We start from the raw sequence: 17,547 nt of genomic DNA, 5'->3' as shown, positions 1-17,547 counted from the left end.
AATAACGTGGGGTCTATTAAGCCACAAAAGTCCAGAAGAGGAAGGAATGCTGATAATTACCTAACACTAAAGTTGCTGCTGGCTTCTCAAGGGTAGTTACCTAGAACTCAAATGACAGCAAAAGCTGTCTGGAGAAATTGCCCAGTGTTCAGAAACATCACCTCCTTTGACCCTAACAAGATTCCTGTATTCTAGGATTTTAAAGTAGATGAGAAAGCGATCTGAGTTGTGGTCACCAAAACTCTGTATGGTGGATGGCTAATTGCTAAGACTTAGCTATCAAGTGCATATCAAGGTAGGTATCAAGATGTCAGTTGAAGTGAGAGGCGCTTGGGGGATGGGGGGTACACAGTTTTAATTTAGTATATAGCTAAAACTCAAATATTTATGTCAGATTAAGAGAAACCTTTTCTCTCCTCTTCAAAATCTTTCTTCCATTTGCACAGCTCCCAAAGTCCTCGCCATTTGGAACAGTGGAGAGTCATTTGAAACTTAACTGAATGCTGGAGGCAAGTTCTACTTTTCAGGTCATCCAATTTAGGAGATCCAATTTCTGCAGAGAGAAGACGACGAGTGGGGGAGGGAAAACCCAGATTCTAAGTCTTCGGATGCTTCCACCTTCGATCCACAACCTGCCACGCAAATCTAGCCAAGGCAGGGATTTTTGCCGCGAACCACCACCATCACCACCACCTTGTCACTCACGCCCGATTACCGCGCCCCTCTGGTCCCACTCTCGGCCAATGGCGGCTCCTCTCTTTGCATAGTAATGAGCTCGAGACCTCCCCCGGCCAATGGCGCTCCAGGAGACGGGTTAGTTTTGCATGTACCTAAGTGATTTGCATAACCCAGCGGCTGGGGGCTTGGGAACCCGAGCATGCAACCCTAGAAGGGAAAAGGACGGGAGGAGATTGAGCTGCGGCTGCGAGAGAGCGAGAAAGAGCCCGGGTGTTTGTGCGAGAGCCGGGCGTGGGACTGTGGCGAGGGGCCGGCATGGCTGAAGGCTGCGCTCCTCAACCTTGAAGAGCGGCTGCGGCGGGAGGCCGGGGACCGGGAGGCGTGTGCGATGGCAGAGCGCGGCCCCTGCAGCTGCGCCCGGCCCGGCCGGCTGGCCTGAGCCGCTGGAGGAACGGGGCTGCCTCTGCGCTTCCATGGAGCAGCGGGTAGGGCGAAACTCCGGAGCGCCGCGTCCCTGCGCTGCTGCTGCCGCCGCGGACTGTTGAAGGGGCCGAGCCCCCGCGACTGCAGAGAGAGGAGAGCCCCCGGCCCAGCCCGCAGGCCTGCCGCCCAGGGCGGCGGGGGGCGTCGGAGGGCGCCAGAGGCGCGCCGAAGGCGCGGCGCCGCGGGAGAGGCCGGCGCTGGAGGCGGCCGCAGCAATGCCGGGCCCGCTGGGGCTGCTCTGCTTCCTCGCCCTGGGGCTGCGCGGCTCGGCCGAGCCCAGCGGCGCGGCGCCGCCTCTCTGCGCGGCGCCCTGCAGCTGCGACGGCGACCGTCGGGTGGACTGCTCCGGGAAGGGGCTGACGGCCGTGCCCGAGGGGCTCAGCGCCTTCACCCAAGCGCTGTGAGTGCGGGCGGAGGGGGCGCCGGAGGGGGTTCCGGGGGGCGGAGCCAGTGGCAGATCCCACTCCATCCCCAGTGTCCCGAGGAGGGGGCGCCGTCACCTCCTTGGCACCCGCTCCAGCGCCGCGAGCTTCACAAGCTTTGCCAGTCCGGGTCCGAGACCCGTGTAGCTCTTTTTCCCAGACTTTTCGGGCACGATCACCACCACCCTCCCCCAACTCCCAAGTGCATGTGGGGCCGAGGAGGAAGGAGGAATCTGGAAACACTTGCCCCTGGCAGCCTTTTCATGCGACTTTCTCTTCTCCCGCGGGCCCCTGCTCAGCTGGCAAGAGTTTTGCAGGCGGCAGGGGTGAGGGCGGCTAGAACTTGGCCTGAGTCTGAGACCGAGGCAATTTTCGTGGGGAAGCACCTGGAGCCTCCTGGGTTCTGGCATGTGGGGAGAAGAAAACACCTGTACCGCAGTCGGGGCGAATGGCCTTCCCATTTGGCCCTGTCCGGGGCGGGGGGCAGGGGTGGGAGCGACCTGGCACCTCAGTCCAGTTCCACTCCGGACTCACCAGCAAACGCCTGGGGTTCTGGAGCTCGCAGGGAAACCGGGCGAAAACAACGGAGAAGGGAGGCGGGGGGGAAATTGCAGGTTTCTCTGGGTGAAATACTTTTACCCAGCAAGGCCTTTAAAAGAAGGAATGCTGACCTGAAGTACAGGATATTGGAGGAAAATGAAAGTTCCAGAGCATAAGCTCTGCCTGTCCCAAAAGGGAGCAGTTTTCTGCTGTTCCTTAACCAGTAGAACTTTTCTTTTGAGCTGCCTGAGGTTGGGAAAGTCACTCAGATGGTTCTGACTTCCAAAACCCCCCTCCACAAATGGGGACGGAGAGCTTTAGACATTCGCTTTAGAAACGAAGACTCTGAAATAGGTGTTGGCTGTGGTGTTGGCAGATGGCACCAGTAGAGAAAGAATAGGGTAACTGCGTGCAGGGTTTGGTGTACGCTCCTGTCCTGCCTTGCTGTGCTGTGCGGCCAGATTAAATCAAGGGCAGTGAAAGAACTGTTTGAGAGAGGAAGGGATTCTGAGAGGCCTTGGGTAAAGGGAATTTCCTTTTACCTTACAGCTGCTGAGAGGGACCTCTTAGAAATAGACAGTGTGAAAGGAATAACAGACCCTGTGAAGAGATCCTTTCTGTGCAGGCCAGAGCGGTGCTGTTTCCAGGTGGCTGGTGGGAGGTGTTCTGCTTGCCCTCTGCCAGTGGGGTTTTTTTGAGTCTTGGCCACTTGGAACCTGTCTCATTCTTTGGCCGCCAGCCCCCCCTTCTCTTTTTTTTTTCCCCCTTTTCTCAGGTTTTAGTTACACATTTGAAGTCATTTTCCTTCAATATGGTGAAATTTAACTTTTCAGTAAAAAAAAGTTAACTTTGCAGTGACGAGCAATTTGCCCACAAAGGTACCCTACGTGGGAAAGTTTGGGTGGGAGTGGGGAGAAGTAAGGGAAAGAAGACTGCTTAGAGGGGAAGGGGCTGTTGTTTTTCCCCAAGACCTCTTCATACTTTTAGGGAATTCATTCAGGAGAGGTGGCTTTCCCTGAAACCTCTTTCAGGTCCAAGAGAGAAAAGCATACTTTTACTATTTTGACCAGTTGAAAAGACCTTGTTTAGCAGATTCCTTGAGTTTTAATGTGTAGACTTGCCCTATAAGGAAGAGGGCTGTTTTACATTAGTACCTAAAAACCACGAAGAAATTTTTATTTTTATGAGAGCGCACTCCTTGCTATAGAGCATCAGGCATCTTTCTTTAGAATTCACCAAAGGTAGTGAAATGCTATATTCTCAACATTGAGCCTTACATAAGTGACTGTTCGTGGCTTGGGAAACAGATAAATAATTGGCACCAGTCCAGATCAGATTGCCTAAACTAGCATCATCATAGCACTTTCTGAGCTGTGGTGGTGGGCAAATGTGTTGTGTTTTCTTTTTCCCTTCGTGACCTGTAGAGTAGTTGTACCTCCTGATAACTCCTTATTTCACTTGAACACTCTTCATTTCACCCTTAAAAGTATATGTTATAGGGCTTCCCTGGTGGCGCAGTGGTTGAGAGTCCGCCTGCTGATGCAGGGGACACGGGTTCGTGCCCTGGTCCGGGAAGATCCCACATGCCGCGGAGCGGCTGGACCCGTGAGCCATGGCCGCTGAGCCTGCACGTCCGGAGCCTGTGCTCCGCAACGGGAGAGGCTACAGCAGTGACAGGCCCGCGTACCGCAAATAAATAAATAAATAAAAGTATATGTTATAATGACGAGCCCTTGTAAAGGGCCTTTCAAGGGCAGTGTATTTGCATTTTGGGAAACCAGTGATCTCAAAAGCCATGTTGAAGAGGGGCGGGTGTTGTGATCTGCCCACTCCAGTTGATCTTATAAGACACCTTGGAATCACCCAAGGTCTCTTTGCAAGTACTTCTGATTTGCTGTCCCATCACAGCTTTGGTGGAACACAGGTACACACCAAGGAACTAGATCCATGGTTCCCAAACTTTGATCCACTGATTTCTAATTTCTGGAGCATGAGCACCAAGGCCTGTTTAGTTATACATAAAATGATAATCACAAAAATAGAAGTCAAAAAGGTGAGACTAATTATTAATCGAAGTTATTTTCTTGTCATTCCTCAATGGTGTCTTACCTTCACCTCACTCAGGTGTGTACACATCCCACATTGGGACTCCTCGTTGACAGAGCAGGGATTTTATTTTACTCAACTTGGAGTCCAGAGTCCGGTACAAAGGAAGCGCTTAATGCTTCAGTGAATAAATAAGGACTTAAGGCCACACTGAGGGGCAGGATTGGGGCTTGGAATTCAGCCCTCATTCCCACGCGGGATTGCCAAACTCCGCATTCTCAGCATTTAGCTTTTTGTCCAGATCTGAGAACCCAGAGAGAGGATACCTGCTTTTTCTCCTTTAGGCTCGTTTAAACTTGTTCAGCCTAACAGTGTCTATTTCCTGCTGAAAGCTGCTTTATCTGAGTCTGGGGGCAGAGTCAGATGTAATCCTCAGTGTTGTTGATGGGATTCCCGTGTTCACAGAGTTTGCTGCACTTGTAGTGATTATTTATATTTTGCAGTGGCAGTTCCCGATCCTGTGTCACAGTGCACTGGCTTGTCACATTTCACCCTGAGGTGTTTTAAAGGAAGTACTCTGACTAGTATTAAAATTCTGAAGTGTATTTTTAATCAGAAGGGTTCAAGTTTATTCCCCATTAGAGCTAATAAGGTCCCTCTTAATCACCTGCATTCCAAGATTCTTGATTGAGAGAGAAAGGGGTGAAGTCATGGTGGTGGGGGGGGAGGGAATAGTGAACGTGTGTCCTCTGGTTTGTGTGTTACTGTCACAAAATTTGAGACCTGTAGACGGGGGTTACAAATTTCCGCATGCTAGGTTATGTCTGGTGCACAGTTTTAGGATTATAAAGGCTGTTTCTGTGGCTTTGTGGAGAGGGTGGTAGGTCTGAGCCCTCACCATGCCCCTGAGTAATTGTGTGGCCTTGGGCGAGTCATTCTAGGTTTTTTTTTTTTTTTTTTTTTGGTGACAGTTTCTTCATTTGGAAAATGAAGTCATTGGATTCACTAGATTCTATGTAAGGCTGCTTCTAGCTTCCAGACATTCTATGATTTATAATTCTTACAGTTTTAGGATGGCAAGGTGATGATAGCGATCGACTACTCTCGTGAAAAGATCCCAGAAGTATCTGAATATCCATCTAGTTGAAGTTGCACAAGCCTATTTATTGCCACTCACTTGGAGGAGGAGTTCTTTGTGTTTAGAAGTGTGTGTTAGGAAATTTGCCATGGAGACTTGTTACAGAATGCATGACTAGCTAAGGCGCTTTGCTGGGGTAGAATAGCCCTGCTTGTTTCCTGTTGGTATGGCTTCACACTTGGAAACTAAAATCACTCTGTTTCAGTAATTTGGATACTGTACAAAAAGTTACTCAACGTCCTCACTTCCATATAATTAGTCATAATCTCTGCAGCCTTCACAGTGTGTGTATCTTGTACACGGGCAGGTTAGCAAGCTTTCTATATAGAACTGATGGTTACCTGAGGGGCTTTGAAGGATTTTAAAAAATAATCTGTTGCTTTTTCTTCTTTGGGAAGCATCATCTCAGATTCTTCCCTAAGGTGTACTTTTTTTCACGACTCCAAGCGCCTTTCTTTTAATAGTATTATTTGAAAGTATTTTCTTATGTTTCCTCCAGTGTCAGTTGTATTCCCTGGCAAGTCAGTAATCAGTGGCTAAATGTTTATACCTTTTTTGATGGTCGAGTTTTGATATTTTGATGTCTAAGTTACTGACTGTAAATTTCACTGTTAGCTTATTTTCTGCGGTGTGTCTTTCTAGAGAAGTATTTGTGTTATATACCAGGGAACTTTGTTCTAAACAAGGCCAATATATGAACATCTTTAGGTACAGGTCGTTTATTTTACAAACTAGTGAACTGCTGGGTTCTCTTTAAACAAGAGAAGAAAGAGCATTCTGCTGGGAATATGGAGAGCTGGTTTCCAGATCTGTCAATAAATCACACGAGTGACCTTGAGGTGGTGACACACTTAACCCTTCAGGGCCTTGGCTTCTTCACCTGAGAACAAGGAAGTAAACAACTCTTACTGCCAAAAGTTTTCTTTCTATTTAATTCGATTTTTTTTCCCATACGTTTGTCCCCATCCTCTGTGTTGTGTTAAGTATAGTGTAGGTGTCTCAATCCTGAAATCCCTCCCTGACCCAGGAAACTTCCCCAATTGTCCACCTCTACTGGAATGTATGCATGGGGAACCTGCGTCAGAAGGCAACAATGTGCTGGGTGTGGTCTGAGCTCTACCCAGGATTTAAACCAGTGATTCTCATTCGAGGCTCCTGAAGGCTTGTGGTAACCACTAATATTTTATGATTTTCAGTCCAGCTAAATGCTAATGACAGTTATGGTATCACAAGCATTTAATGTCCAGGCACTTGGCTCTTACGTGAATCGTAAGGTAACATTTGACAACTTAATCTCTTAGGGAAGATCAAAGTTCTATACTAGTAGGTGGATCCAGGCAAGTTTGGGCGTTTTCTTGGCCTCTGTCAGGTTATCTCTCAAATTCTTATTTTAGTCATCTTTATAATGGCGGAAAGCACTGACAGCCTGCAAGTTTGGATTTTGGTCTTTGGTCTCCTTGGTTGTGCTTATCCTTTTATTTCCATTTTTCTTGTCAGGAAGTAATGCATATTGGTGACTAATGGCTCTCATTGCTTTGAATCTCTCTGAATCTGTGTAGACTATCAAGCAAGTGAAGTTGTAAGAATCCTTTAGTGACTCATTGAAATTTTTCTAAGACCGTTTCCCACTTTTTCTCTATAAAAAAGATAGAAGTTTCCATAAAAGCACAATATTTATCAGTATACCTGGGTTACAGGTTAAACCCTGCCCAATGTGCCTTAAACTCTGAGAAACGTAACTAATGTAACTTGATCAGACAGCTTTGCTTTTAATTATTTTTAAATGAGAGTTCATGGTTTTGTCTTTAGAAATGTATTATCTAGATTGATCTTTAATTGCCTCCTGAAGCCTTCAAGTTTTGGGCAATGCCCAAAGCTTGTTTTCCTGTATATACAAGGACATGGATAACTTTGTCCCCAGTTTTGTTCAGTGAAGTGTAGTTTTTCGAAAGATTCGTTGAGGATAATAAAATGCTTTAGTTTTAAATTCTGTCAGTGAGGAAAAAAAACTAGGGCATTTAGCAAATCAGTACTCTTACACAATGAGTAATTTGTCTGCCTTTCTAGACATTTCTTTTGTGTCTCAACACTTGGTGAACAAACTGTAGGCCGGGTATCGGCTCTATTGTCTGAAATTGGGTGAGTACAAAATTAAGTTTAGAAATGATTTTATAGTTCATATACATTTAGTAACATCTCAACTTTCTAAAGACTTGAGCAAGTTACTACTCAAATACCCCCTTTAAATGGCAAGATGTAATTATGTAGTAGTATACTCTGGATTCACCCACCCATAGACAAATATTTGTTATTAAACTTTGTATAGAAATATACAAATATATATATATTTGTAGAAATATAGAAATATTCTGTGTCGTGTACAGGCAGTTAAAACTCTGAATGGGTGGTTGTTTTTAGTCTCTAAAGCACGTTTTGATACTGTTACATATTTTAATAGTCAAAAAAGCATGCCAGCCAGGTCCCCCTCTGCCCCTGCAGTAAGTCTACAGCAAGAATTGTCATTTTGCATTTTGCATCTCTTATTTTAGATGCAAGTGATTGGGGTTCAGGAATGCCCATCTAAGAGTGTAGGCTTCAGAAATGAACATTTAAAAAATACATATTTTGGTAGTTCTCTTAGCTTTTCTGTAATGAAAGATCTTATGGGAAAAGCACTGAACCAAGCCTCTGTGGCAACACGTTGGCCCATTAAGAATATAAGAATATCCTTGTAAGGAAATGTAAACCATAGATATTTTGGGAGGCAGCTGGGCCAAGACTGGGTATACGTTTAGATCCCGGGCTGGTCTGTTTTCCGTGCTAGTGAGAAAACATGTGTGGGGAAAGCATATTTAATATATTACGGGATATCTAATGACCCTTTATCCTTCATATTTCATTTGTATTTAAGTATTCCGAGTCAAGATAAGTAAAAAGTTATGTAAGCCCCTTGAGCTAGTTTTTTTCCCCCTCTATTTTTACACTAGGAGAATGCAGTCCCCCCTTCTTTTAAACAAAGTTTTAAATACAAAATTGACCATTAAAAGAATGAAGATCTCAGTGCACACTGGCAACAGAATATTTTTGCTCTTTGAATCAGATTTCAGAGCGTGGTATCCAGAAAAATCATGAGTTAGATTTTCCCTGTTCCCTGTACATTTTTAAAGTTTTCTCTGGGGGAATTTCTCCTCCCGAGTAGAGTGACCTAACTTTGGCAGGGAGATGGCGCCTTTCCCTTGGCTCTGTGGGAAGCATGGCTGAGGAATGCACCTAGGATTGCTTGGGATCCCACTTGCCCACTCCGCCCGGGCTCTGACTGCCCATGTGGAGCTCTCAGTATAAGCCGCAACATAACTGAATGCAAGTGGTGACCTCCAGACTCCCCTGAAGAGCTTGATTAGAGCTGTTTTCCTAGGGAGGTAGATAGATGGCCATTAGAAATCTCATTCTTATTCACGTTTCTTGTTGGGAAGTGCAGGGTAGGAGGTATGCTTCCGAGTTGGCAGTCTTCTCTCTAAAACTCTGGGGACTGGGCTATGATGCTGTTTAACTTCTGCTTTTTCCCATTTCCCTACAGGGTAAGCTTCATGCTAAGAGGCCCTTAGAGAAAATATACGACTAGTATGGATAATACAAGAAGGGCTTGGCAGACTAGATTTTCTCAGTAGAGAGGAGACCTGTGGTTGCCATCACTGTGATCTACGTTGTCACCCTTCCCGTGTGTGGAAGCCATCTCAGGGTGCTTCTTTTTTTGCCTGAGAATCTCCAGAGAATCAGCACTATTCTCTGTCTTGAATACCTTACTTACACCTTAGGAACTCTATCCCGAAGTCTAGCAACTCCTATGGACGTGAGGGGAGAGAAGGCAAATACTGTTGATTAACCTTTAGGTTTCTTAATGTTCTTGAAGACTGTTCACACGCTTCTCTGTTTTAGGCGCTAAATCCAGCTTTTGCATTTTCCGAATCTGATCATTGCCCCTTGGGTCCTCTTCAGGCTCTCCTTATCTCACATCAAGCATGTACAGAATTCTCATACAATTTGATCAGAGTTAAGAAAGGAGTATTCAATGCATTTAACATTTTAGTATCATGTTTTAAAAGATTACACATGGATTTACTAACTGATACTTAGCAGTTTATCATAATCCCAGTTTTCATCCATTCTGTGCTACTGCTAGTTCATCTCATTTGATTAGTGGGGTTTGTCTTAAAATCTTAATGTTTTCTTAACTTTGTAAGAAAGAAAATTTTTTCTTGTTGGGCTTCTGTTCTCTCCAAGGTCATTTTGAGTCCGTGGTCGCATAATCCAGCTTTTTATGTCACTATCTACTCTCCAGTCTTCTTTTTATGCGCCTATTTTTATGAACAGGACTTCAGAAGTTGTTTTATTTTTGAGAGTGTGGCCCAAGGAATCAAGACCCCTGAGGTCCTAAATCTGTGTGCTTGAAGGTATCACTTAATCCCTTTGGACATTGTCTTTTCCATCTGCAAGAAGAGGTCACTTGACTTTATCTTTAAGGGTCACATGTAGGAAACTTTAGCATGACCTGTTTGAGTGATGGCAAGGACCCATTACATTATGTTTTCATTTCTTTGGGGAGTGACTAAGCAATTGTCTACGTGTGTTATCCCTTTAAGTCACTTAGATTTAAAATTCTAAACCCTATTTCTCTGGTTCTTTGAATGTATATCAGGTTTATAGCCTGTTGGAGACTTCACAGTGAGCCCTTGTGCTAATGGAAAAAAGGCTCTTCATCTGGTAGACTTTTCATTCAGAAAACCATAAAGATCCTGGTGGAGAAAGAGTAATGCATATGTTTTTATCAAGATTCCTTCTTACAGGTGGTGCTACTCCCTTTCTAACAAGAAAGCCTAGTGGTGGGGAGTTACAGTTTCTCTAGAGGAGAGAGCTTGGAGGAAATCATGCTTTCTTGCCTTGGTCTCTGACTGGGCATTGCTTCCCTGAGATGGCTGGTCAAGTTGAAGGACGCTCCCCTAATAGGGGAACACATTGTTTCTCCTCACAGCAAACGGGCACGTGACCTTAGACAGTGTCAGTGTGATCTTTAGATAATAATTTTCTACTTCCAGACTTTGGAACACTGAGGATTTTCATGAGACAGCGCTTAACTCTTTAAGAAGCCTCATGCCAGTGAGTGCCCAGCGGTTTCTCATCACTTTCCATGTTGGGGATGGATACGATTAGCTCAGGTTTGACAATTTAGCTGAGTTCTTGTTTCTTCATATCACCTTGTTTCTAGCAATATGCAGATTATGGGAGAACTTTTTGTTTCAAGTACTTTGAAAATGATATTATACTGGTTATTGGATACCTGTGTATTTTCTTTACATTTGAGACCAATGCTTGTGTTTTGTGGATAAAGAAAAGCTTATTATCCTTGAAGTAACTTTAGAACTAAAATCCTTTCTTTAAAATCTTTCATATTTCTCAAAAGTTATATGACATTCTTGGTAAGCACAGTTAAATCTTTCTCAGAACGCTTGAAAACTTTTCTGGGTTTTGATTCAGCTCTGATTTGAAAATGAATTGTAAATTCAGACTAGCAGCTAACATGCAAGAGTGCTCAGGACCTATTTAGATTGGTTGAGTGTTTCAGATACAGTTGTACATTTTCTACCCTGGGTCTCTTTCTTAAAAAAAAAAAAAAAAAAAAATGTTTGAGATGTTTTTCCCATTACCATCTTGACATCTGCCTGGTTACACATGAATAGCTTGACCCAGTCCCTCAGCAGGGAGACTACCATGGCCTTGCTTTCAATAGCCATGTCACTGACAAAGAAAACATATGGAATATTTCATTCCTGCCCTTTGCAAACAGTCTGGGGCTGTGAGGGCATGCAGCAGAAGGCTTCATCCTTCATGGTAGGTTGGCAAGTTTGTGTGCTAACCACAGGCCCTGCTGTTAGCAATCAGACTGTGTTTTCCAAAGCCCTATTACATTCTGTGGAAGGGAAATCTCGTGTTTTGGATAAGCCAGTTTCTAATATCAATTTGAATTAAGTTTGTATGACCTGCTTCCATGGTGGGGTTTCCTGCTTGATCAGTTATTTCACCAAAGGGAATTTGTGTGTGTGTGTGTGTGTGTGTGTGTGTGTGTGTGTGTGTGTGTATGTATGCAGGACGTTTCGAGGCTGTGCTCCCAAGTTTGATATGTGGCATGTGTTTGATGGATACACAAGTTGGGGACAAGGATGCTTGATTCCCGATAAAACGTACCTTTAGGACTGTCTGCCTTTATGTTTATCTTCCTTTCAGTCTGCAGAAGGAGGTCAGTTGATCGTTCTCATGCTAGCCAAGCCCTGCCACATTGACCTTTAAGGCTTCTGTTGCGTAGCACCAGCTTCTACTGGGGACTTGGTTTCAGTTCAGCTAGCATTAACGGCTTTGCTTTGTGGCATCTGAATCCACAGTGTGCAGGCTTGTCAGCAGGTGTGGCAGGAGAGGGCCAAGAACGTGGAACAGAGGGGTAAATCAACTGCTGTTTCTCTTCAGGTCTTTTTCTGCATTAAAGGAATTTGCCCTTGGCACCACCCTGGCTGAGGTGGCATTCCAGAAGGAGAAGGAAAAAAAAAACAACCCTATGACACCAAAGATAAGAAGATTCATGACTTTGGCGGAGGAAATAATGACATACATTTCATCAGGGTCCTTTCCAACCCTTAAGTTACCCTAGCCTGAATTTCTAGTTCTGTTGTTTCTTAGACATGCGGGCTGGTTTTGACAGGAGTAGATGATTGCTTGAAAAGGAAGTGAGCTCCTGTTTTGTCCCAGATATAGCCAAATATTTAAATGTGTATATGCATCTCATCTAGAAGGTATTTCTGATGGTTCTTGGTATCATTACTGAACATTCGCTGTAAAACAACATGCTAATAGACATTACTGCCTCTCACATTTTCTTATAAGAGTAACTCCTTTTGTAGTTCTTGATTATAGGTAGATTTCCTTTAAATTTGTACGGTTACATTTTAAAAAGTTTTGGTTATACAGTTGTTCACGAATGAGCCTATTTGAGCCCCTCACTTTCTGTTAGTGACTCCATATGTGTTTTCTAAAATAACTCGTATAATCTCCAATGCTCCATCTTCCTTCTTTGACTACTTAACTGACCTTTATAACTACTGATTCATAGGGAGAACTCCCTTAAACCTCTCAATCTTAAAAATTCACCCTTTTAAGTTTACAGTTTTGAAATGTGTATAGGAGTTTAACCACCACCATTGTCGAGATCTAGTACATTTCCATCACTCCCCCCTGTGCCCTTTGTAGTCAGCCTCTCTCCCCACCCTTGGTCCCTGGCAGTCTCTAATATTGTTTTCTATTTACCAGAATGTCACATAAATGGAAAGTAACAGACTGTAGTCTTGTGCCTAGCTTCTTTTACTTATCATAATGCTTTTGAGATTCTACCATGTTGTTGTGTAGGTCAGTATGTAATATTCGTTTTTTTTTTTTTTGCGGTACGCGGGCCTCTCACTGCTGTGGCCTCTCCCGTTGTGGAGCACAGGCTCCGGACGCGCAGGCTCAGCGGCCGTGGCTCACGGGCCCAGCCGCTCCGCGGCATGTGGGATCTTCCCGGACCGGGGCACGAACCCGTGTCCCCTGCATCGGCAGGCGGACTCTCAACCACTGCGCTACCAGGGAAGCCCCAGCCTTCTTTCTGATACCTGGCAGTTAACCATGATGCCTGAAGGACTCGTATAGAAGTGATACCAATGTGGAGCATTTTGCTGACAGTGAAAAAAGCTTTGAATTGTTAGTGTGTTTGTGTTTGGAAAGTCTGATTCAAAAAAATGGAAATTTGGTGAGGAATTGCTAGGCCTACTTGTGTGTTTGGCATGTTACACATGGCATGGCTTCCATTTTACAGCTAAGCAAACAAAGATTGGAAAGGGTTAGTGATGACATCCCAGTTAGTGGGTGGTAGTTGGTGTTCGGTATTTGTCCATTCTGTAGTTAGCATGGAGAGCTGACAGTTTCAGAAGAGGATAAGGTTAAAGTGACAAATGAAATGGTGAGAAGCGACGGGTTACTTCAGGGAAAAAAATCAGAACTGAAAATAAAGCATCCCGAAAAAGCATACACATGTATCAATATATGTGTGCATATAGTGGGGTACTGTGCCTTGATTTAGGAGTAACTTACGTTCAAAAATCAATTTACTGGGTAAAATTAAGTTATCTTTTATTTCTAGCAGAATTTTTAAAAAGGTCTCTATGACTTGATCTCCTTGAAAGCTTTCACATCATTTTCTACGTTAATAGTGTTTTTCTGTGTCAGGAAAGTAAATATCAGTTGTGTGCCTTTTAGCTTGCTTTTTCTTTTCTGGAATTCGGTTGGATGGTATATGAGGATCAGATCCGTTAGCATACTCACTTTTTGTTTCTTAAGGAGCAAATTTCTGAATGTGCTTCTTTAAACCAAAACACTGAAGTAAATTAAAAAGCAAAGTGTGCAGTATGATGGTTTCCATATAGTTGCCCCCTTTCACTCACTGGAATTTCCTGCCTCTCTTGTTGAAGATGTTTTTATAGGGAAGTCAGCATAAAAGTGAATCACCCATGAGCCTTTTTTTCCCCCCAAGGCATTTCATGGAGTCAACTTGGTATTAATTTAGCTGGTACTCTTCAGTTGACTTGAATACTGTGTTTTTGGATGGTGAGCTGATGTTTATTAAGCTGTTAATATTTTACAGACTGGATGGGTTCCTGTTTCAATCTATGTGCTCTTTCCTTTAGCAGCAGGGCTGTTCATGACTGAATCTGTGACCACAGTTTTGATTTTGAATGTGCCAGTCCCATCATGGAGAGTCATTTACCTGGTAACTCTACAGGTTGTCTTCTTCTGGAAGCATTTTGCTGTTTTATTTCACTTAAGTTGCATTCTTTGTCATGAAGAGCCTCTTCATGGTCTGTCTTGCCGTTCAGATAAACCATCATCCTCATCTTGTTATGAACATAGATGCTAAAAATCATAAATGTCACCGAGTACCAGGTACTAGGTGAAGTGCCTTTGCATGCATTATCTATTTAATACTCCCATCAGCCCTCTAAAGCACATGCTTTTATTCTCCATTTTAGAGATGGAGAAACCCCAGGGTGTGAGGGCATACAGGTAATAAATGAGGTTTTATGGATGGGGTGTTGGATCTTGTTTTTTCAGACCAGGGTTCCTTGGTTGAGTGGGTTGTATGACAGTGTCCTTTAGTGCTCTTCCTAGATTCAGGTGTTTATCTATCTTGTGTATGGTGGATATCATGAACTGCTTGTTTTATAGATGAGGAATTAGTTTTGGAGAGGTTAAATCTGTTTGTGCTCTGCTTGAAGTGTTCTCAGCTCCTTAGAGTGTAGATTTGGACCCTTCTAAATCTTAAAGGTCTCTGGTGCAGTGGTACCAAAAGTTTTGTGTGTGGTATGGACCATGCACCAAAGAGGCTATATTTACATACATATGTCCCCAATAAATATATAAATACATACATATGTATATTTAAATATACATACATATATTTACAGGTACATGTTTAGAGACCTGATATCTATTTATTATTTGTTCAGCATTTCAACTACATAAATCATAACCAAAATTTTGCTAATATTTTTCTGACTTGCTTTCCTTTCTTAAAAGTTCACTTCTTTTAAGAACTGGTAGAAGACAGTTGATCTGGCTCACATTCTCCATTTAACATGGAAGAAATCCAGTTACATTTAGTTGTATGAGTTGCCCAGCACCATTGGTAGCCCTCCAGAGTATGTTGACAAAACAAAGCAGGAGGAAGGACATTATCAGAGTAGATGGTCCTTTCTTTGATTACGTAAACCTTTAATATTTAATGAGACTTTTGACTCATGTTGCTTATGGCTTATGCTTGTCAGATGGTAAGATTTCCTATACTTCTTCCTTGTCTATTGTCCAGTCTTTCAGGACCCAGTACTTTACTGAAATTGTATAATAGGAGGTAGTTAATTTGTAGAGGTGAATAAAAAGGTTTTGTGCAAATAATTTTATCAGTTCAAGCTATTTTCTGAGAGCTACTAATATTGGTATAATGGTTCATGGACTCAGTAGTCTTTTGACTCTAAAGTAATACTTATTAAGATAATAAGTCATTATTTTAAAAGTTAATTTGTTCAACACGTTTATTAAGTATTAAGAACTGTTCTTGGTGCTGGGGGGACACAGATAACTGATGATACCTTTTTTAAAAATAATTAAATTAATTAATTAATTTTGGGGGCTGTGTTGGGTCTTTGTTGCTGTGTGCGGGCTTTTCTCTCTAGTTGTGGCAAGCGGGGGCTACTCTTCGTTGTGGTGCACAGCCTTCTCATTGCGGTAGCTTCTCTTGTTGTGGAGCACGGGCTGTAGGGCGTGGGCTTTCAGTTGCTGTGGCACATGGGCTCAGTAGTTGTGGCTTGCAGGCTATAGAGTGCAGGCTCAGTAGTTGTGGTGAACGGGCTTAGTTGCTCCAAGGATTGTGGGATCTTCCCGGACCACGGATCAAACCCCTGTTCCCTACTTTGACAGGCAGATTCTTAATGACTGTGCCACCAGGGAAGTCCCATCTGATGATATCTGACAGCGTCCCTGCCCTCATGTAACTTACCTGGCATGGGGTGCAGTAGAGGTGGTGGTAGACAGTAAAATAATAAACACAATAAACATATAAGATCAGGTAATACTAAGTGCTGTCGAGAAAAATAAAGCAGGATGAAGGGGGCTCACTATTTAAGTAGGGTTGTCAGGGAAGCCTTGAATCTTGGAGTGATTAAGGTAATCACCAATTAAGAGAATCAGTATCTCTTGGAGTATGAACCCATCTTAAGCAATGGCAAAGCAAGGTTTTAAAAGTTCCTCCCCATCCCATAATTATAATTTAGTTAAAACATAAAGAGTTGAAAATCCACATGCCATAATAAACTGGTATATCAGTACAGTGGCCTGCTACACAGCAGTAAGATAACCAACTATTGATACATGCAGCAGCATGGATAACTCTCAAGGGTATTACGCTGGGTGAAAAAACCAATCTCAAGAGGTTACATATGCTGGTGATTCCATTAAAACGCTCTAGACATGACAAAATTATAGTGATGGAGAACAGGTTAGTGGTTGCTAGGGTTAGAGATAGGAGGACAGTGAGACTCTAAAGAGGTAGCAGGAGGGAGTGATGGGGCAGTGATGGCAAAGAAAAGTCTGTTTTATTTCGTTTAGTTTTTGACAAAGTTGTAGTTGCACCTAGCGCCCTAAAGCGAGGAATAGAGGTGAGAGCAGAGTTTTCCTTGAGAGTATTTTTTTATTTCACAAACACAACATTATGGGAGGTTCTATTTCATTTTCCAAGTTTGTGGAATTGAAAGTGTCTATTTTCTGCAAGGAATTGAAAATACTCTGCCAGGAGGAATTGAAAGTATTCATTCTATCCAGGGCTTTGTTTCAAATAGGGTAATATGCCCATGTTTTTGTTTTTTTTGTGGTGAGGGAGCAGTTCCTTATCCTGACTGCAGTGGTGATCATATGAATTCGTACGTGTGGTTTAAAAAAAAAGGAGTGCATATAAAAAGTTGTGGAATCTGAGTAGGGTCTGTAGTTTAAGATAATAATGTTGTACCAAAGTAAATTTCCTGGTTTAGCTAATGTATTCTGGTCATGTCAGATGTTGCCATTGGGAAAGCTGGGTGAAGGATGCATAGGAACTCTGCACCGTTTTTGCAACTTTTGCTGAGTCTTAAATTATTTCCAACAACAACAACTACTACACCAGATCAGTTTAGAGTCGAGAAATCTTAGTAGAAATCTTACTCTTGGTCTCACTCCTGAAATATGACGAGGAAACTCTGTTTCTGAGGTGAGATAATAACCTGAGGTTGCAAAGCCCAAGTCGAATCTAGACCTTTTAACTGTCAGGCCCGCATTATTTTGCTCCCTTTAGAGCTTGACCAGTTTTATTTTTATTTTTTTATTTTTTTGGCCACGCTGCACAGCATGCCGGATCTTAGTTCCCTAACCAGGGATTGAGCCTGTGCCCCCTGCAGTGGAAGCACAGAGTCCTAACCACTGGACCGCCGGGGAATTCCTAAACCAGTTTTAACTGCTACTGAGCAGTTGTTGGAGATGATGTGTGTGTCCTCCATGTTTCTCCCCGCATTTGTCTCCCCACATGCCACCTAGCTGTGTGTGTGTGTGTGTGTGTGTGTGTGTGTGTGTGTGTGTGTGTGT

General features: G+C 43.4%; 1 protein-coding gene across 2 annotated transcripts in view; it reads left to right on the top strand.

The window, feature by feature from the left end:
* Nucleotides 1–956: 956 nt before the first annotated feature.
* The window catches only part of LGR4 (leucine rich repeat containing G protein-coupled receptor 4), a 97,200-nt gene continuing 80,609 nt past the window's right edge, over nt 957–17,547 (top strand). The window contains exon 1 of one of the 2 annotated variants that reach the window (XM_029207725.1): nt 957–1,561. In XM_029207725.1, the coding sequence (XP_029063558.1) occupies nt 1,377–1,561 (185 nt within the window). In that variant the 5' untranslated portion in view covers nt 957–1,376. The remainder of the gene's footprint in view (nt 1,562–17,547) is intronic. The other variant, XM_029207726.1, reaches the window with a different exon arrangement.

Source organism: Monodon monoceros, unplaced genomic scaffold (assembly GCF_005190385.1).
Source record: "Monodon monoceros isolate NGI ecotype Baffin Bay Population unplaced genomic scaffold, NGI_Narwhal_1 Super_Scaffold_7, whole genome shotgun sequence".
Lineage (NCBI taxonomy): Eukaryota > Metazoa > Chordata > Mammalia > Artiodactyla > Monodontidae > Monodon > Monodon monoceros.
The sequence above is the reverse complement of the archived record's forward strand: the minus strand, read 5'-3'. Positions and strand labels throughout refer to the sequence as shown.